This window comes from Danio rerio, chromosome 3, assembly GCF_049306965.1.
Source record: "Danio rerio strain Tuebingen ecotype United States chromosome 3, GRCz12tu, whole genome shotgun sequence".
In the NCBI taxonomy this organism is placed as follows: domain Eukaryota; kingdom Metazoa; phylum Chordata; class Actinopteri; order Cypriniformes; family Danionidae; genus Danio; species Danio rerio.
The window spans coordinates 11288676-11311172 of record NC_133178.1 but is presented as its reverse complement, the minus strand read 5'-3'; the positions used below and the strand labels follow the sequence as shown (position 1 = coordinate 11311172).

General features: G+C 37.7%; 2 protein-coding genes across 2 annotated transcripts in view; one reads left to right on the top strand and one right to left on the bottom strand.

Moving 5' to 3' along the window:
• LOC141381148 (uncharacterized) overlaps positions 1-22497 on the top strand; it is a 587543-nt gene that overhangs the window by 466581 nt on the left and 98465 nt on the right. The gene's annotated exons all lie outside the window — the stretch shown is intronic.
• On the bottom strand, positions 1504-19532 carry cyp2k8 (cytochrome P450, family 2, subfamily K, polypeptide 8). Its single transcript, NM_001130623.2, has 9 exons — positions 19227-19532; positions 17008-17170; positions 14848-14997; positions 14601-14761; positions 11116-11295; positions 8739-8880; positions 8417-8601; positions 5086-5227; positions 1504-2028 (listed from the first exon to the last, which is right to left on the bottom strand). Exons 1-9 carry the CDS (start codon positions 19422-19424, stop codon positions 1826-1828), a joined length of 1524 nt encoding a protein of 507 aa, NP_001124095.1. The 5' UTR covers positions 19425-19532; the 3' UTR covers positions 1504-1825.

Genomic DNA, 22497 nt, shown 5'->3' with positions numbered 1-22497 from the left:
AAACGAATACTATAGAAGTCAAGCAATGTTTACATCCCCAAAGATGGAAATAGCTAACGGTTTTGGGTTTCCAACATATATATTTTAAATATTGTGTGTTCAACAGAAAGAAACTCAAACAGGATTGTGAAGTTGAATAAATGATGACAGAATTTCCAGTTTTGGGTGAACCATCCTTTAAAATAAAAACTGTTTTTACACAGTATGCTATTGCTTACAGTAGAAAACAATAGCATAATAACACATTAGAAACCATTTCACTTTAACTGTACATTGTGCAGCTACAATTTTGTGTGTGGTTTTGAGCAACACATAGGCTGTTACCTGAGGTAAAGTGTACAGTATTTCAAAACCATGCGAGGCAACCTTATTGACCCGAAAAAATGAAGCTTTTTTTCATCGTCTAGACGACTGGATGAACATTTTATTTACAGACCGGTGGTTAATATTAACTTAATCCAGCCCTATTTGTCGTTTGTTTAAAAGCTTCTTGTTAATGTTTTACGGAGCAGTTCTGGATTGAATATAACTGAGAGGAAGAAGGAAAAGCAGCCAACGCACGCCAGACACTGTAGGCTACACATGTTCAGTAGTGTCTACAGTATGTCCGTGGTTGCCAGGTTCAAGTAATTTTCCAGCTCAATGCCGGTTGCTACTGGTGGATCAATGGTAGGTTATCGCCGCCCAGAGGACAAATAAAGCTTTGGTACATCGTTAATTTTGAGCTCTAAAAAAAGTCATGTGAAATAAAAACTAATTGCAATATAACACTGTGAAACCATGACCCATTTGCTCATGCTCATTGAGCAAACTCATACACTGAAATCATTTTTTTATAAATTGTTAAAATTTTGGTGTTTGTGATGCAGCAAGCCTAGACATTGTTTGCAGCAAGCCCAGAGATTACACTATGACTTTATTTATTCATTCATTCATTCATTCATTTTCTTGTCGGCTTAGTCCCTTTTTTAATCCGGGGTCGCCACAGCGAAATGAACCGCCAACTTATCCAGCAAGTTTTTACACCGCGGATGCCCTTCCAGCCGCAACCCATCTCTGGGAAACATCCACACACACTCTACGGTCAATTTAGCCTACCCAATTCACCTGTACCACATGTCTTTGGACTGTGGGGGAAACCGGAGCACCCGGAGGAAACCCACGCGAAGGCAGGGAGAACATGCAAACTCCACACAGAAACGCCAACTGAGCCGAGGTTCGAACCAGCGACCTTCTTGCTGTGAGGTGACAGCACTACCTACTGTACCACTGCCTCACCATGACTTTATAAAAATTAACTTTAATGTGTGATATGAATAAAAAGTGATCATAAATAAATGATTTCTCAACTCAAATGAGTGGCGGCTTGGACCCGGAAACAGTATTACATACGTCACCAATACGTCATCACTTAACAAGCGGATATTCTACTGTAACATGTCAGTTAGCATCAGATTTTTAAAGCAGTTTATTCTTATAAAAATACCTAAGATGGCTGGAGGAAGACATATAAACCATTTATTGTCACAGTTAAAGCCTTTTTATCTTTATTTAAATCTTATTTTCTTCTTTGCAGCTAAGCCCCTCATCCCTTTCAACCCTAGCAACGCCCATGGTATATCTATTTGATCACTGATTTATTTATTCATTTTATGATGGAAAGAGTTTACCGTTAGCGAGGTTGGCAGGCTGAAATAAAATCTGTGGGTATATGCACCATTTACCGCTTTATGCTATGCACAGAAAAGCACATTAAATATAATTCTCTATCAGATAATACATATGTGTAATATACTGTATAAAGAACTGAACTTTTCACAAGGGATCAGTTTAGTTGTCTTTCCGCTCTGATGACTGCACACAGTTTGTGGGGTGAAGGGTTCAAAGTCAGGCCCACCACCGGTGTGAGATCCAGCTCATCTTCAGACGCTCCAGGAGGAGGACTGAAGCGGAAATACTGAAGGAGAGACGTGAAGAAGAGGAAGAGCTCCATTCTGGCCAAACTCTCTCCAAGACAAGCCCTGCGCCCTGAGAGAAAAACAAATCATGTAAGGAATGGCTATTTTAAGACACCCCAGTTTTCAACTCCTCTTTATTTCTATATACATCTTTTACAATGTAGACTGTGTCAAAGTTTAACATAGATGGGGTTAGTAAAAGCCATAATATTTTAAATTAATGCAGTAGTGTGGAATCTTGGTGTAGTTCTAGATAAGCTGCAACTGTTTTAGTTTAGTTTGGTAGAAATATCACTGTTAAAGTTCAGATCAGTGTAATACACATGTCTCGTGTATTAAATCTTTAACACCCATTTTTAAAGATCCAAGTTAAGGAAAATTGCGCATAATAATAAAGATCGGCGACAGTGGCGCAGTGGGTAGTGCTATCAACTTACAGCAAGAAGGTTACTGGTTCGAGTCTCGGCTGGGTCAGGTGGCATTTCCATGTGGAGTTTGCATGTTCTCCCCGTGTTGGTGTGGGTTTCCTCCGGGTGCTCCGGTTTCCCCCACAGTCCAAAGACATGTAGGTGAATCGGGTAAGCTAAATGGTCCATAGTGCCAACAAAGCAAACAGACTTGGCCCAAATGTGGCCTCATTAAGGCACTGCTGGCGTGTTGCTGGCATGCATAATGTTAGCCAATTATGGGCCATGCCTGGCATTGATGACACTGCATGCATGACGGCAAACTACATTTGGGCTAGTTGTGGATGAAAGGTGTGTGGCCCAGATCAGTGTAGCGAATGTTCACATTGTTTAGGTAACATTAGGCTGGGTTATGGCTGTTTTGGGGGTTTCTGGTTAAATGGTGGTGTTGATATGGTTAATTTATAGCTGAGAATCGGTACCAATAATAAACCTGTTTTGGCCCAGTTCAGGGGCAGTTAAGGGTAATAAATTGGCTGAGATTCGGGCCGGTTATGGCCCATGTGTGGCCCTTATCTTTAATGCTCTCAAGCATTAATCATCTTGTTTAATCCTGCCCCTTTTCGCAGCTCCGCATGCGAGAATTTCACTCACAAACTCTAGTGTGACCTCAGCTTTAAGCTCAAGTCAAGTCAGGTCAAGAGTCTTATTTGTCACATACATAATAATACAAAGTATGACCAGCAGTGAAATGAAGGTCAGGTCCGCTCGAGAGACAGTGCAAATATAGATATACAAAAATTAAATAATAATGAGAAAAATATGTGCAAAGAAAAATGTGCAAAAAATTATACAAAGTAATAAGAACAGCAGCAATATCTAAAGGTAGCTTATAGATATGACTAAAACAGTGATATATACGTAAAATCAAGTGATGTATAACACCGGGTTAGAATTTAGAAGCCTGATGGCATGGGGAAAGAAGCTCCTCCTAAAAAATCTGCGGTCACACTAGAGTTTGTGTGTGCGAAATTCTGTCCTACGGTGCTGCGAAAAGGGGCGGGATTAAACGAGATGATTAGACATTTAAAAAAGCGAGCAATTGGTCTGTTTCAAATTTCTGTCCAGAAAGGTCATGTTTTGATCCTCGATTGGACTCACGCAGTCAAGTGACGCGTTTTCGCAGGTCAGAGTTCACCAAGCTTGAACTTTCGAACGCATCGATCTGCGAAACTTGACGCACAAGCTTGCGTTTCCAGTCTGACGCATTCGCTTGCTTATGAATGGAAGTCTATAGGGAGAAAAGTCCAGTGTGACCGCAGCTTGAGAGGAATGATTGGGACTGCAGGATTGAGCAGAGGGTGTGACACCTACTACCTAAGTCAATGGTTACAGGGTTTTAACATTTTTCAAAACATCCTACTTTGTGTTTGACAAAACAGTTCTAGAACTATTTAAGGGTGAGTAAATAGGAAGGAAATTTAAAAAATGTGGATGTACAATCCCTTTAAAGTATCTTTGGCTATACTTAAAATGTTTAAAATATATATTTAATTTCAATATATTCAAACTAAATTTAAAATAAAAAAAAAATCTAATTATTAAAAAATTTTATGGAAGTTGATTTCCAAAGCACTTTAGACTTAATTATTATTAGTTAATTATTAACTATTAATATTATTAATTATTATTAAATATTATTAGTTAATGCATTTACTAACACGAACTAATTATGAACAACATATGTACAGCATTTTTTAATCATAATTGAACATTTACTAATGCATTATTAACATCCAAGTCCATGCTTGTTAACATTAGTTAATGCACCATGAGTTAACATGAACTAACAATAAACAACTGTATTTTTATTAACGAATGTTAACTAATGTGAACAAATAAAGTAGTAGATGTATTGTTTATTGTTTGTTCATGTTAGTAAATGCATTAATTAACATTAACTAATGAACCTTATTGTAAAGTGTGACCAAGATATTTATTGTCCAGTGTTTATCCCTTTTGAGTAATTTTATTTTAAGTCATTTTAAAAGAAAACCTGCTTAATAATCATGCACATCTGAATATATAGCAATTTACAATTAAGCATAACTTTTAAAGGGATAGTTCATCCAAAATTGAAAGTTTACAGTACACACCCTTAAGTGGTGTGAGTTTTCTTCTTTTAAGCACACAAAATATATTTTGAAAAAACGTGTCAAATCTGTAACCACTGACTTCCAAAGTAGGAAAAACAAATACTGTGAAAGTCAATGGTTACAGGTTTTCTGCATTCTTAAAAATATCTTCTTTTGCATTTAACAGAAGAAACTCATAGAGGTTTGAAACAAGAGAGAGTAAATGATGACAGAATTTACCTTTTTGAGAGAAGTATCAAGTTAAGTACACATTTAATAGTAGCTAATAAGATTGATGTGCTGTACAATGGGTAAAATGTGAATATTGACTTAATAAATATACACACACTGAGATGTCAGAGTCAAAATATGAGAGAGGGGTCTGGATGCAGACCAAGTGCAGTGCAATCTAAGCTGCATGCAATGCTTGTTAATGCCCAAAACCTAACCTCACCCCTAACCCTACCTCTCACAGTGACGTCACTAGCCCCATTGAGTGCATTGTGTCTGGCATTGCATCTATGAGATATGCAATCTCAGCTTGCATCATCAAGACTGCATCCTGATACTATTGAAACATGATACCTGCAGAAAAAGGCATGAAGGCGTCTCGTTTGATCAGCTGACCCTTCTCATCTAGAAAGTGCTGAGGGTTGAAAGTGTCAGGCGTCTCCCACTCGGTCTCATCCCTCAACACAGAGGTCAGCAGCGGCAGAACACACGTCCCCTATAATTCAGAAGAGAAACAAAACAAGGTTAAGTTTTCTTATGGAGTCTTTCTTCTTTAGATCAATGGCTCAGGTTAAAGATGGTGTTACAGTGTGAAAGAGATTTTCTTGGCATGCTTTGGAAGCCGTTATACAAAAAAAAAAAAGCCTGAAAAAGTCTCATGTAGATGTTGGGCAGTGTTTGGTTTTGTCCACAAGATGTCACTGACACTGTTGTATTAAGGCAGGGGTGTCCAAACTCGGTCCTGGAGGGCTGACATCCTGCAGATTTTAGCTCCAACTAGCTTTAACAAACCTGCAAGGATGTTTCCAGAATGCCTAGTGAGAGCTTGATTAGCCAGCCCATGTCTGAGTGAGATCGGAACTAAACTTGGCAGTACACCAGCCCTCCAGGACTAAGCCTGAACATCCCTGTAATAAGGCATTTTGAAGTTTCTAGTGATGTTTGAGTCTGTACTGCTGACAAATGCGTAGTGTGCTATATTTTCCTCAGTTTGTGTTGTCACTCATAGATATATACACTAGATATCGCATATGGACCCTTAGTATGCGTCAATTGCTCCGCCACATTTGTACGGTGCTCCCAGGACAAATGTCATTCAACCGCACTAGTCAAGCCAATCTGAAGATGCTGGACTTTAGCGCTGTGTACGGGTGTAGTAACGAGCAAACAAAGAAAACAAAGCACAAAGGCAGAACATTTCATAGGTAAGATATTTTGTTTTTTAAGTTTTGTATGTTACAAACTTGGGCGAGGCAGTGGCGCAGTGGGTAGCACGTTCGCCTCACAGCAAGAAGGTCGCTGGTTTGAACCTTGGCTCAGTTGGGTTTCTGTGTGGAGTTTGCATGTTCTCCCTGCCTTTGCGTGGGTTTCCTCCGGGTGCTCCGGTTTCCCCCACAGTCCAAAGACATGTGGAACAGGTGAATTGGGGAAGTTAAATTGTCTGTAGTGTATGAGTGTGTGTGTGAATGGTTCCCAGATGGGTTGCGGCTGGAAGGGCATCCGCTGCGTTAAAAAAACTTGCTGGATAAGTTGGCGGTTCATTCCGCTGTGGATTAATGAAGGAACTAAGCCGACAAGAAAATGAATGAATGTTACAAACTTTTGCCCTAAACAAGTCACGTTATTGATGATGATACAGTTACTTACTGCACTGACCATTAGGTAAAAGAGCACCAACTCGCACTAAATTCTAGGCTTATGCTAGTTTTGTTGAACAGAATTAGCAAACAATGTAAATAAAATATGTCAACAAGACGCTGCGGTGCCAGAAACATCGGCTAAGTGAAGTGAAGGCTAGTTTTTGAAGTAACTTATAAGGGTGCCTGAGAACATAACAGTGCCTAAGCCTAAATGTGCATACAGTCGACCCTAAATTATTGAATATTACAAATGTTATATACCATTTAGATCGGAAAGATGGATATGCAGGGATATCGATGATTCACAGGAGTCATTCATAACAGAGATTCATTCACAAATGAATCGCTCCCACCGTTAGCATTAGAAGTGAACGCAGAAGAGGGGGTGTGTTTCAGGACATGGATTAGATCAAGTTTAACAGGGAGGGAGGATAATACATTTCCATGCACACTAACATACTCTTTGTCAGCACTGCCCGTGCGATAACTTATCCATCGATGTAGAAAAGTGACATAAAATGATCAATTTCACAATTAAAAAACAATATTAGCATACTGACCACCGGGAAATCTCCCAATCATAGATATATGAATATACTGTATGTGTCTATATCTAAGGCTGTGAATGGCCAGTCCTCCACTGCACCTTGTTACCACATTCATTTCAAAGGAGTGCTACCCTGTACTAACATGGTGGCTCTATTGACGCATTCCTTGCAACAGACAACAACAGCGTAGGCGACATCTAATGTAAATATCTATGATCAACACTGATAGATGCCCTGCTGTCAAATAAATGGTCGAGTCATGATCGCGGACCTCTCTCTGCCTGCATCTCCTGTTTACCACCTTAAAAACACATTCAACCAACATTGGCTCATTTTGAAAGCGTAGCCCGATATACATTTCTGTAGATCGTGAATTATGGAGCCAGAGGTATGTATGGCTGCATTTCATTTTTAAAACGACTGTTACGGGGCAATTTGACGCCAATCCTTTTCGCGCTTACCAGCTGACCAACCATTGTGTCCAGTTAGCTCGCTATGTACGTCAATGGACTTGAGAAGCAGACTGGAGGTGGCTGCGACGACGGGGTTTGAGTCTGGTAAAGAACGGTTTTAGAAAGCGGGTAAGACTAAAAGAGAATTTAAAAAATAAAATAAACAAGTAAATAACAGGGTGAGACTGTGGTAAAATCTGAAAACGTGGTAAAAATCAGACGAGGGCTTTTCTTTTTCTGGATTGCATTTGAAAATGATGGATTTAATTGAAGTAGGTGGGCGCTGGTCAATCTGTAAAATTGGTTGGGTTTAGGGAAGGAGGAGGGTGGATCAGTCGATCTGTCAGTCATTCAGTCAGTCAAACAGTCAGTCAACAGCGGCCTCCGGTGGATTTATACAAGAACAGCAGGCGCAAATGGTGCTAGCAAGAGAAACTTGAGACCTCAAAAAGCATAGACAGCGGCCACTGGTGGATTCACAGAAACAAAAACTGCATAAAAATGTACCTCCAGGGACGTATTTCGTGGTCTCCACAAATGTATATAAAGGTACATTTTTAGATTAAGTCTGGGTTGCATACAACACAACGCAGAGTAGCAGAGGTGATGCTAGAGGCCAGCAAGAAAACAGAGAGCGACTGGGTTACCTAAATAGCACCACAGCAGACTACCTGACGATTGTTGCTGACCATATTTAAATACCTGCCAACACTCCAGTTTTTCCCAGGAGTCTCCCATAATTCAGACCCATTTCCAGTATTTTTCTGTCTCCCGAAACCCCCACCCCACACCCACCGGTCTGCAGCATTTTGGTACAGTCCCCATGCGCACCGAACTCAACGTGCAACCATCTTCATTCTCGCTCCCTGCTCTTCAGTTCGTGCACACCCCCACCTCCTTCCCCCCCGCTCTTCACTTTGCGCGCACCCCCCATAGAAATTCTCCCGTATTTTATGATCCGAATTTCGGCAGGTATCTATAATTCTGAATAATTCAAAATTCACCATGGCACAAAGTTAATATCTTTACACTGCATTTACACAACCTTCTTGATGAAATATCCATTGAAGGTAACATCACAGCTCGTCTTATGAGGGAGATTCAGTGGTAGAATATTAGCCAGTCTCTGTGTTTCATGAATCACAGCATCTGTATACGGTAAGTTCTTTCTGTCTTCTGCAACTGGTTCACGGCCACCCAGAACCTGGTCAATCTCCTCCTGAACTCGATCTATGGCCAACAAGATCACAAAAAAAACACATGAAGGTGTTTAACAGCAGTGAGATCTTTCATTATGATGCTTATAAGAGACAAATGGGAAGGTACTAGGAAAACAGCATATTTTCTCCTCAGTTTGTACGTCTGACCTTGTATTTGAGGGTATTTGGCCATGAGCATCAGACCCCAGCGCAGCGTCGTGCCAGTCGTGTCAGTGCCAGCAGCAAACAAATTTGACACAGTAATGAGCAGATTCTGATCATTGAAAGATGAATCTTTTTCTCCAGTTTCCTGCATGAAATAAAAAAGATTTTTATTCTTACGATGAGACTAAAATACAGTACAATGAATCAATTATACAGTATTTATATCAATTCCAGGGTTCCCACTCTAAGCCCTCCCACTCAAAATCCTTGATTTTGCTCTGACATTCACTGACTAAAATAGCTGAATTTCCATGACCTATTGGCTTTATTCTTGATATATGAGCAGCCGCAGCCATTGGAATCTTTTTGGCTCCAGATTTGAGACCGGTCTTATTCATTTTCATTGGTTTTTTTAGTCATTAAAAACAGCTTATTATGTTATTCTACTCTTTATTGTCATGAACACACCTGCTTGTTTAGAGCAAGTAGTTTGACTATTTTCTGGCATTCATTATTCCTAGTCATCTCTGTAATAGGCAACTGAATCGAAAGTTCTAAAGCAATCGCAAAAACAAACGCTCTTCCACATTGCCAAATAAGGTCAATAATGAAGAAAAAAATAAGAAGCTGTTGTGTTTTTCAGTCCCTCTTGAATTTAGTGCTTCTGTGATCGCCGAATTTAATGAAAAATCAACCCTTTTTTTAATTGCCACAGATCTGGAGATTTTCGCAAGTCAGTAAAGTGTTCTGCACCATCTGTGTTGTTTTATATTAAATAACAGTGCGTATTATATTTTCACAGCAAATCAAGACAAGAAACACCACAAATAATGCTTTCAATTTTGAGAAAGGTTGCCGAAAAATCATTTTAAGCTACAAAAGTGATTAGTTAATCATCTGTCAATCATTCAGCATTATATAAATAGTGTTTATACAGTAAAATACAGAAACTAATGGTTCTCGAAACGAAGATCTAAGATGCATATTACATTTTCACAGCAAAACAACTCAAGAAACACCCCAAATAATGCTTTAAATTTTGAGAAAGGTTGGCAAAAAATCATTTAAAGCTACATTAATCAGTTTATAATCAGTGAATCTTTCAGCAGTAAAGAAATAGTGTTCATACAATAATTTACAGAAACAAATGGTTCCAGAAAAAAAGATCTAAGATGCATATTATATTTTGACAGCAAAACAACATAAGAAACAATGCAAATAATGCTTTAAACTTAAAAAAAAAGTTGCCGAAAAATCATTTTAAGCTACAAAGTCATTAGTTAATTATCAGTTAATCTTTCAGCAGTATATAAATAGTGTTTATACAGTTAAATACAGAAACTAATGGTTCTCAAAATGAAGATCTAAGATGCAAACAGTTTTATATTTTCACAGCAAAAAAAAAAAAAAAAACACCACAAATAATGCTTTCATTTTTAAAAAAGATTGCTGAAAAATCATTTGAAGCTACATTAATTCGGTAAAATACTGAAACAAATGGTTCTCGAAATGAAGATCTAATGCGTTATTGTATTTTTACAGCAAACTACACAAGAAACACCACGAATAATGCTTTAAACTTTGAAAAAGGTTGCTGAAAAATCTTTTAAAGCTACAAAATGATTAGTTAATCATCAGTTAATCTTTCAGTAGTATAAAAAATAATGTTCATACAGTAAAATACAGAAACTAATGGTTGTCGAAATGAAGATCTAAGATGCATATAATATTTTTCACAGCAAAACAAGAAACAGCACAAATAATGCTTTAAATTTTGAGAAAGGTTTCTAAAAAATTATTATAAGCTACAAAAGCGATTAATTAATCATCAGTTAATCTTTCAGCAGTATAGAAATAGTGTTTATACCGTAAAATAGATAAACTAATGGTTCTGGAAATGATGATCTCATGCGTTATTATATTTTCACAGCAAAAAAAAAAAAAAAACACAAGAAACTCCACAAATAATGCTTTAAATTTTGAGAAAGATTGCCAAAAAATAATTTTAAACTACATTAGTCAGTTTATAATCGGTTAATTTTTAGCATTACCCTAAAAAAGCCCTATTAATGCATTTGATTGCCGGTTGACAAGTATGCATTTTGAAAATTAAAGGAATTAAATGGAAGTAAAAAAAATTGCCTAAATATAACAACAGGCAAAACATGTGAAACAATGTGTTTAAAAAACATGGTACAGCAAAAATACAAAAGTCCTTCATATTCTATGATGTGCAAATGTATATAAAACTCCCTGACTCCAAAATACCATTATATTTTATGACCCTTGAAAAACCATGTCATTCAGTACTGAAAAAACAATCTTTTAAGTTAAAAGTTTACTGGTCAAAAGTGAAGTCTAAATCCAGGTAATTCTTTACTTGTATGTTCTGTTTTCGGATGAGGAAAGAGTCAATGAGTCCTCTGCAGTCAAGCGGGTTCAAAGTCTCCTGTAAGACATCTGCCAGGGTCTGTATTTGCCTCCTGGTGCTTTCCATATTTTTCATTAGCTGTCTCCAGGTCTTAATCCAGGGACCCAAAAATGGACACATGTTGTAGATCTGCAAGAAGAGACACAAACAGCTTTAAAAGGCACCTGTTTGACTGACAAAACGAGTTTTAGACAATCATTTTAACAGCACTTATGCATGTGAGTCAGTTCACTGTTAAAAATAACCCAACCCTCAGTTAAACCGAGCCTGGTTTCTCTCTAGGACTTTTTTTCCTTCACTTTGGTCAATTGATGAAGTTTGTTCCTCCACTGTCGCCGCTGGCTTGCTTGGTTTGGGACTTGTGCAGCTGCGCATCAATGGATTTGCTCTTCAGTGTTTGGACTTTCAGCAGTGAAAATTAAACCACACTGAACTGAACTAAACGGAACTTCAGCTCTGAAAACTGAACTGACACATTTCAATTTACTAGAACTTCTATGTTAAGCTGCTTTGACACAATCTACATTGTAAAAGTGCTATAGTAATAAAGATGAATTGAATTAAAATTAACTTAGCTGATGATTGATTATAAAGAGCGTTTGGCATGCTGTCCCGGCAGAGAGCCCTGAGCTCATAAGATCCTCGAGCCCGGGGCTCTCTACCGTTTGCAGGGCGAGAGTGGAGCTTGAGCTCAGGTAGATCTTGAGAACTCCCCTGCTTATTTATGGCTAATGACAAATTAGGAATTGCTATGAAGAGATATACTGCTGACTAAGAGCTCATCTGTTGTGCCAATTTGGTTTGGTCAATTCACTTATGTCACATGTCTTTGGACGGTGGGAGGAAAACAGGGAACCTGGGGGAAATCTACACGAGCACAGAGAGAACATGTAAACTCTGCACAGAAACATTGACTGGCTTGGTAAAGACTTGAACCAGTGACATTCTTCCTGTGAACTGCTAACCACTGGGTCACCGTACCTCCCAATCTAGGAAAGGAGGAGGAGTGGGGGTGGAAGGGGGATTCTTCAAAATGAAGATAACTAAGGTATGAAACAGGTTATTAATGGTGACTTAGGAATCGTTTGATTGGTGAATCATGTGTTAGCTAATCCAGCACCAGCTGTGGTCAATCATAAGGATGTGATCCTCTCGAAATTAGTTTTGGAAAATGGTTCATTGTTGTATTAAAATGGTTTTTACACTTTACAGTTGCTATTTTAAGAACTCTTTGGCAAAAGGTTCTTTGTGGAATCCAAAATAATCTTCTATGACATCCCAAAGACTCAACTGCTTGGGTTGAATTGGGACGGTTAATCCACCACCATATAAAAGTATGTAAATTTAGTAGAATTTTGCTAACGGGATGCATAATGAGGTGCAAGCAGGTTGTTTTATTGGCAAAAGTCCATCTGTGAACTGAATTTAATGCACACAGCAATTAGAAACAAGTGATTTGATGAAAAGAAGTGTGACCTGTTCTTTTAGTCTTTTTAAATACTGTACAATTTCAGAGGTTTGAAAGTACTGGCTGGAGGTTTTACCAAGAAGGCACAGCAATTGAACAAGAACTTAACATTTTGTATGCTTCCTAATGTTATAGGGCAAATCTGCTAACCATTCTAACAATGCAGTCTGTGAAATTAAAAAAATCATCAATCAACAATTATGTAGGGTTAAGTTGATTGTAATGTTTTTAATCCAGTTGGAAATGTGATCAGAAACACGGCAGAGTAGAAATCTGCCCGTGACTGGATTTTTAATCCCACTCCCACCAGGCTTTATTCCACACCTGACTTCTCCCGCCATATATTCAGTCTTTGTTCACCCACTGCCCGATTGCTTCGTTTTCTACCCAACCCGTCTGTTCCCGCTAAATTTAGATCTGGTTTCCAAAATCTCACATTCAAATTGGGTACCATCAAAAGATAGAGAGACAACAGATTAAAGTGTAGGTTGGATAAATGTCAGTTTTATTTGCCCCTCTGTGATAAGACATGGGTGCCGCATGACATGCGGTGAGGTTTGTGGCTGGTGAGGCACTGACTTTTTCAAAGTCAGATTTACAAATATATCCGCTCAATTTATTCGCCAACTACCGATTGTGTTTCATATATTGTATCAGCATTTTTTCTATACACATAGCAGGTACATATTGGGCCAAGGAAAACTGTAAAATGTATAGCGATTAAATATGCCTCCCAAAAAACACCCAGCTGGAAGCTACAGAGTCCAGACAGCCTATAACAAGTGACCACAGCACCACGGCGGAAGCTCTCTCTCTCACTCTGTCTAGATATATATGTCACTTTAAGCTGTATAGAAGTGTCTTGAAAATTATTTAGTAAAATATTATTTACTGTCATCATGGCAATGAGTTATTAAAGAAATTAGTTATTAAAACTATAAAGTTTTGAAATGTGTTGAAGAAAATCTTCTCTCCATTAAACAGAAATTGCGTGAAAAAAATTGACAGGGGGCTAATAATTCTGACTTTAACTGTATATATATATATATATATATATATATATATATATATATATATATATATATATATATATATGTATATATATGTATATGTATATATATATATATATATATATATATATATATATATATATATATATATATATATATATATATATATATATATAATTTTATCTTTGCCAGGAAGACAGTAAATAATATTTGACTAGATATTTTTCACACTTCTACACAGCTTAAAGAGACATTTAAAGGCTTAACTAGGTTACTTAGGTTAACTAGGCAGGTTAGGGTAATTAGCAAGTTATTTTATAACGATGTTTTTTTTTTCTGTAGACTTTCAAAAATATATATTGCTTAAAGGGTCTAATAATTTTCAACTTAAATGGTTTAAAGACAAATTAAAAACTGCTTTTATTCCAGCCAAAATAAAGAAAATAAGACTTTTTTCAGAAGAACAAATACTATCAGACATACTGAGAAAATTCCCTTGCTCTGTTAAACATCATTTTGGAAATATTTAAAAAAGAAAAAAAAATCAAAGGGGGGCTGATAATTCTGACTTAAACTGTATATATTAAGAACTGTTCACTGGAAAAGTCTTTGGAGAACCAGAAAACGTTTTTTTCTATGGCACTTTGGAATCCTCCAGTTGAAACACAAGCAAAGTGTTCGGTTTCCTATTATTTTAAAATTCTTTAAATTCCATCTGTATGGAGCGGTTTCAGGTTACCATATAAGGAACACCTAAAGCTAGATCCACGACTGGTCCACACCAGCATGAGGAACCAAGGTTAATATTTTCCCATTTTCATTTAGTTTAAAGGGGCTGTAATGTGCAGATAGCTTGCAGGATTGTCTGCGAAAGATGTCATTGGCAACCTTTATTTTGTTTTAAATATTCATGATACTAAAATAAGTTTTGCACAAGAAAAACCAGTGGTGAGTACCTGTATCACAGCAGAACCAATCATACGGATGTTCATGTTTGCTTTGTTCACCATATCCTGAAACGCTGGGTCCTCATATTCAAACCGTTTCCCATAAACAATAGCTGAGATGATGTTGGAGACGGCATAGTTTACCGGTTGGGTTGTATCAAATGGTTGTCCTGCAAGGCAAATACAGAGAGGAGATTTATTGTAAATTGATATGTAGAAAAGAAAAGCATTCGCATCGGCGATCGCTCTACGGTACCTTCAAACTTCATAAACACTTCCCGCAGATAACGTGTTTCATCCACGATTTTTTCTTCACTCAGTTTTTTGCCCATTCCAAAGTCTCGAAGAGTTGAGAGAGCGAATCTTCTCATCGTCCTCCATCTTTCACCATTTGCAAAGACGATTCCTGAAGAAAAACATTAGACATGTTTCCAATCAAAGATGCTAATTATTTGCACAAAACTAGATTATCACATAAAACATTTGCAAATAAAGCAATTTCCAACTAATGAGTCAAAAAGAACAAAATCATCACTTCCTGGTGCCAAATATCAAAACTGAAAAAGAGAAATTGGTGGCAGGAGAAACCACCGAGGGAGCTTTTTTACTATATAACATATCACTTGTGCCTCAGATGATGACGAAAATTATGGTGGCTTTTGGAGGTGTAAGGCGATCTAGGGGTTTAGCAGACACTCAAAACAGTTCTGGAGAAGAGAAACATAATAATACTGAACCACTTTGATGATGGACTTTGGCTGAGGGATTTGAACTGCTTGTTAATGCAAATTTCTAATCAGCCAATCACATCGCAGTAACTCAATGCATTAAGGCTTGTAGATATGATCAAGAAGATCTGCTGCAGTTCAAACCGAGCATCAGAATGAGGAAGAAAGGTGATTTAAGTGACTTTGAACGTGGCATGGTGCCAGACGGGCTGGTCCGAGTACTTCAGAAAATGCTGATCTACTGAAATTTTCTTGCACAATCATTTCTAGGGTTTACAGAGAATGATCTAAAAAAGAGAAACTATCCAGTGAGTGGCAGTTCTGTGAGCACAAATGCCTTGTTGATGCCAGAGTTCAGAGGAAAATGGCCAGACTGGTTCCAGCTGATAGAAAGGCAACAGTAACTCAAATAACCACTCGTAACAACCATGGTATGCAGAAGAGTGCACATCTCTTAATGCAAAACACATCAAAACTTGAGGCGGATGGGCTACAGCAGCAGAAGACCACAATGGGTGCTTCTCCTGTCATCTAAAAACAGGAAACAGAGGCTATAATTCACACAGGCTCACCAAAAATGGACAACAGAAGATTGGAAAACGTTGCCTGGTCTGATGAGTCTCGATTTCTGCTGCGACATTCAGATGATAGGGACAAAATTGGGCTCATCAACATGAAAGCATGGATCCATCCTGCCTTGTATCAACAGTTCAGGCTGCTAGTGGTGATGTATTGGTGTGGGGGACATTTTCTTGGCACACTTTGGGCCCATTTTTATACTAATTGACCTGAGTATCATTGCTGGCCATGTCTATCCCTTTATGACCACAGTGTTCCCATTTTCTGATGGCTATTTGCAGCAGGATAACGCACAATGTCATAAAGTACAAAACATCTTAGACTGGTTTCTTGAACATGACAATGAGTGTACTCAAATGGCCCCCACAGTCACCGGATCTCAATCCAATAGAGCACCTTTGGGATGTGATGGAACTAAAGATTCGCATCATGAATGTGCAGCCGACAAATCTGCAGCAACTGCGTGATGCTGTCATGTCAATATGGAACAAAATCTCTGAGAAATATTTCCAGTACCTTGTTGAATCTATGCCATGAAGGATTAAGGCAGTTCTGAAGGCAAAAGTGGGTCCATACCGGTACTAGTAAGCTGCACCTAAAAAAGTGGCCGGTAGCTACAAGCAGCAATTAAGGGAGCAGAATGAGCAAAGCAGTCCAGAGGTCATGAGCAACAAGCTTATTAGGGAGCATCCAACAAAGTGAAACAATGAGCTTTTGAACACACTTGAAGTATATTTCACTTAAATTATCTCAAAATCATGAAAACATTTGGTCAGCTCACTGGTTTGTCCAATAATGCCATCCCATTGCAGCTGTTTTTACCACAACATGATCTTTTAAAGCAACATCACCTTACTTTTTTATATTTATTCAGTAAATGTGTATCCATCATAGTTTATGTACATTTTTCTTATCATTTAAAAAGTTTATCCTACACAGTTGTGCCCATCTATCCGTATTCATAAATTGCCACCACATTATAACTTTTGCCTGATTTTTAATCCTATATTATGTTACTTTTTATATAGGATAGATTGGTTGCTGCCAATGATTAAGCTCAAGAGCCACAAACATGCAGTGTCATATTAATCTTATAGTTGATGTTTTACCTTGTCCCTGATTACAGTCCTGGAATATCGGTGTAATGTCCCTTTCTCCAAATTCCTCGGCCTGGTTCACAAGTGCTTGTTTAACTGTTTTGTACCCGGCCAGAACCACAACCTTCTTGCGTCCTAAATGCACTTTGAACACAGGCCCATACTTCTTAGACAACTGTGAAACACAAAACCGATTATTGCAAGATATACTTTGATTTTATTAGCTGTTATTAGCTACAACTCATGAACAAGCAAAGCTTTTAAGTGGATCTTAAAGGCATATTTCACCCAAATATGACAATTCTGTCATCATATACTTTCTTCACCTATCTCAAACCTGTTTGAGTTTCTTTCTTCTGTTGAACACAGAGAAATATATACTGAAGAAGGTTGGAAAGAAGCAGTCATTGACTTATTTTCTCGCTTTTTCAAATCTGCCCACAAATTTTCTATAGGATTGAGGGTCAGGGCTTTGTGATGGCCATTCCAAAAAACTCACTCTGTTGAGCTTAAAGCACATTTTAACTAATTTGGCAGTATGCTTAGGGTCATGGTCTGTTTGGAAGACCCATTTGTGGCCATGTTTTAATTTCCTGGCGGATGTCTTGAGATGCTGCTTCAGTATTTCTACATTATGGCTGTTTCTCAATATGCGTTCTTCAGCGGTCTTGCGTCCTCGTGTTCTCGTGCAACGTCATCATCAGCTGCCTAAGTTCAGTTCCAATACTCAAGACCGCAAGTACGGAGGACGCGTGAAACTTCCCGGATGTGTTCTTGATATCGAGGACGCACCGATGCAGACTTGAGTACCGAACTCGCTCTGGAAGTCCCAGAAGTCATTGCGACTGGAGGTGGGAAGCGCTGCATTTTATCTAGATTTATTATTAAAGTTCAGAGATATCACTTATATACCTCAGGAGTTTTCCTAAATGAAACGGTGAAAGTAAACATTACCATGGACATCTTAATAAAGGAATAAACACATTAAGGGTGTTTGTTTGCTGAAATTCGTATTAAAATGTGTTTTATTTATATTGTGCAGAGTATATTTATAATGTTTTTATGCAAAGTATATATTTTGAAGAGGGGAAAAACAATAAATTGCTGTATGAATGCTGTAATGTTTAAATAATTTCCATTTAAAACGCGTGAAGGTCACGTGACCATCAGGAAGAACGCAGCATCCCATTTCTCAAAGGACGCGTTCTCTGTCCTCGCGGTCTCCTGAGTTCGTTTTTCTGAGGACACCTGGCAAGACCGCTCTCCACAAGAACACAAGTCCGTTCTCTGCGTTCTTGGAATTGAGAAACAGCCAATGTTCTTTCTTCATGATGCCATATAGCTGTGAAGTGGACCAGTCCTTCCTGCAGGGAGGGGGGTCCGGGATCCAATCATAAAGGATCCAAGCATGCTTTCCGCATTTATTTTTACCTCTCCCTCTCCATAAAGTGCATTATAAGTACCTTTAATTAAATTACTTAAAAATGAAAAATCATAGTTTATTTTATTTGACTTTTCAGAGAAAAAGTAATTTAATTACAGTAATTACAGCACTCTAAAACTAATTAATTACACCCATAACTGATTATTGTCAACCCAAAACATTAATTAGAAAACCTTATTTTACAATTTTTTGGTCATTTTTTATAATAGAGAAATACTAAAAATGCCATGTGAATGAAATACCCTAGAATTTAAAGGTATTAAGATAAGATTTGACTTTAAATGCATATATGAAATCCATATCTTTCTACTTTGAAATGTCATGCTGATTTTGATGTGTTACAATGTGTTGTTTGGTATTTGTGTTAGCAAATTGAAATAAAGTAGCCAAGTTTCACTGTATATATAAGGCTGTAGCTGACATTTAGCAATTGTCTACCCTTTTCAGGAGTTGAATTCTCTCACACTTAAACATCAGGTTTGAAATAAGAAAAATATGAAATAAATTATTCTATATTTCTTGTTAAACGACATATTAAATTCCTTTTTTGAAATACATCACATTCAAGAAAGAAAAAGCAAGCACCAAGGACCTTTGCCTTAATACATGGCAAAAACCTGTAAATGTTTAGCCTTTTTTTTTTTTTTTTTTTTTTGCTGCAATTCCATTATTAGGAAATCCTTTTAAAATGCTAGTCTAATTGGAAATGCCAATTCTTTTAGAAACAATTACAGTCCTGAACTAACTTTTTAAAACAAGGCAAGGAAATAAACTATATTTAACTCACTTCCCAAAGGCTCACGTGCAGGTTTTTTAGGTCCAATGTGTGCAAGTTCCCCAAAAGTGGCAGTGGTTTGGGTCCTGGAGGATCTTCAGGAGAGCTGGAGCTGATAGAGATTAGATAAACAACCAGAAACAACAGCACAGCAGAAAGTAAAACTCCTGTAATGGACACAGGCATGAGCAGAGTCTCCATCACAGCCATAATAACAGAGATCTCCACTACGACAGCGAGTCTTCACACGAGACTGCTGTTGTAACTCAGGTTTCGACATTGTGAAACACACGCTCTACTGAATGAAGGGAGGAGCTGAACACGAACACGGGTTTGTGTTCATGAATTGTGGGGACATTTCCATTGTTTCTATACTGAACTGTATTGCACTATACCCCTACAATATCCCTAAAGCCAACTAGCCCTCACAGGAAACTGTTAGCAGGTTCACTTTCTGAAAAAAAAAAACTCATTCGGTATGATTTATCAGCTTTATGAGAAATGAATACATCAACAATATCCTTATTCATTGGGATAATTTACCATTGCCTTGTAATTCTTGTGTAATAGCCATACAGATTTGTGTCCTAATACGTCACAAAATCACGCGTACGCGCGCACACACACACACACACACTTGTTGTCCGAGCGAACGCACATTTCAGTCAGACTTCTCATCTAAACCCAAATAAAAGCAAGGGAGTGTTTTTTTTTCTTCAGAAAATTATTTCTACGACGAATGGCTCGATCTTCTTTCCCGAAACTTTTCGTCAAGCTCGCGGTATTCGAGTAAACGAGTTACTCAATCAAAACTCTCAGACGTTCACTGACAGCTCAGACTGGAAATGAGTCAGTATCCTACAATTCCGTTTTTGCAAAACCATTCCTGTTTGTCTACTGAGCCAAGTAATATTGAACTACGAATTTATCCCATTATCCAAACCAGTTAGAATTACATAAAGGGCACGATACGTTTGTCTTTTGAAAGTGTAGGCTACTACATGTATAATAGCCTATGGCAAGCCGTTTTGACATTTAATCAATACATCTATTTTCATGTTACTAGTACTTATTCATTAGTGCTTATTCTTTAGATCAGAGATGCCTAAACTAGGCAAAGTTGGCCCATGGTAACCTTTTGGTTTGGCCCGCCATCCCATCTGAGAAGAAAAGGAGAATGATGGTAATATTTTCGAGATTGTCAATTCGAATTTAATGAAACCCTTTGTTCAGGGGTGTCCAAACTCGATACTAGAGGGCCGGTGTCCTGCAGAGTTTAGCTTCAACTTGCTTCAGCACACCTGCCAAGAGGCTTTCAGTTTATCTAGTAAGAGCTTTATTAGCCGGTACAGGTGTGTTTGATTAGGGTTGGAGGTAAACACTCAAGGACACTGGCCCTCCAGGACCGAGTTTGGACACTACTGCCTTTGCTTGTTTTAATTAATTCATTCATTCATTCATTTATTTTCTTGTCGGCTTAGTCCCTTTATTAATCCAGGGTTGCCACAGCGGAACGAATCGCTAACTCCACACATCCACACATACATTCACACACACACTATAGACAATTTAGCCTACCCAATTTACCTGTCCCGCATGTCTTTGGACTGTGTGGGAAACCGGAGCACCCAGAGGAATCCCAAGCAAAGCAGGGAGAACATGCAAACTCCACACAGAAATGCCAACTGAGCTGAGGCTCGAACCAGTGACCTTCTTGCTGTGAGGCGACAGGACTACTCACTGCGCCACTGCTTCACCCTTGCTTGTTTTAATGTTACGAGCTAACTGAAATTGAACGTTTCAATTAAATTCTGTGAATTAATCTGATTTTAGCCTACATACTGTCACCCGACAACGCAGAGACTTTGGTGAGCAAATCAAGGCAAAGGCAGAGTCTGCTTGACTAGTGCAGTCAGCATTGAGCTCCACTGTGTTATACATGTAAATGTTTATGTTTTTATTGCAATATGTTATCATTTAAAAAGTCATACTGCGTTAGTTAATACAATTTAAAGTATTGTTTTCTATTTATTTTGAAATATTTTTAAATAAATGAAAAAATTACCCATGGCAACTTTAATGTAATATACTTTGTTTGGCCCATGGATTTCAATGATGTTTGGTTTTTAGCCCTTTATATGAAAATGTTTGAAGCCCTGCTTTAGATACTAGGGCGTTATCTTTAGCTACTAGTGTCTTATGTGAAGTTACTAGTACTCTACTACCTATTTAATATATAGTACTTATGGATTAGATACTAGTACTTATTATTTACTTATTCATTAGATACTAGGCCTAGTATATATTTAATATTAGGGACTATTACTTATCCATTATACTAGTACCTATTAAATAGATACTTGTCCTTATATTAAATAGAGACAAGTACTTATCTTAATAGTGACTAGTATTTATTCTGTTGTTAGTAGAAAAAAAAATCCATTGATTTAAATTAGATTCGTCATTGAGATATCAACTATTCAGTTTTGACTATAAGTTTTCCAGATGGGACTAGTACATATTTTTATGTACCAGTAGTTAATCATTATGTAGTAGTACTTATGATATATAGTTCTAGATAGTATTAGATAATGAATAAGTAGTACTTAATGAAAAAGATACTAGTATCTAAAAAAAAAAACAAGTAACATGAAAATAGATACTATTACGGGTTATTGATTAATGTCAAAACGGCTTGCTATACTGCGATTACTACAGTGAGTTACACTCACCAAACTCTAGGGGTCACCAAATTCTCACAAATACTCAAAACTGTTGCTATTACCATAAAATGGAGGTCAAATTTGTCAGAGATGAAACAAGAACATTTTTCGAACAACTACATATAGATTAAATGTATAGGCTATTACATTAAAACATTAATTGTGGAAGGATTTCTGTGAACGTTTCTATGTAATGGTTTAAAAACATAATGTAAACATATGGGTGAAATAATGCATGTCATTCACCATTATTTATATGAACTCAAACAAAATGTTTTCACGATTTTTGGGTATAAGATATCCTTTTATATAGGTCCAATGTATGTCTCTTTTGTTTTGTAAACATCCGAATGCCAACTTCTGAAATTAATATTTCAAGAGTTCCCACTTAGGTATGCTTGGCACTTATAGCAGGTTTGGCATGCTGTCCCGGGAGAGAACCCTGAGCTCGGAGATATTTGAGCCCAGGGCTCCCGCCCGGACTAGAAGCATATCAGGAGAACCGAGATCAGGTAGGTCTCGATCGCTCCCCCTTTAGAAGGGGAGAAAAAGGAGGAGAT

Bases quoted from the DNA above. Each gene is read 5' to 3' on its own strand.
- cyp2k8 (NM_001130623.2), bottom strand. From the start codon at position 19,424: ATGGCTGTGATGGAGACTCTGCTCATGCCTGTGTCCATTACAGGAGTT. The intron at 14,762-14,847 runs GTACCGTAGAGC...TTTGCCTTGCAG, and splicing joins AGTGTTTATGAAGTTTGAAG to GACAACCATTTGATACAACC. The intron at 8,881-11,115 runs GTAAAGAATTAC...TATTTCATGCAG, and splicing joins TCCGAAAACAGAACATACAA to GAAACTGGAGAAAAAGATTC.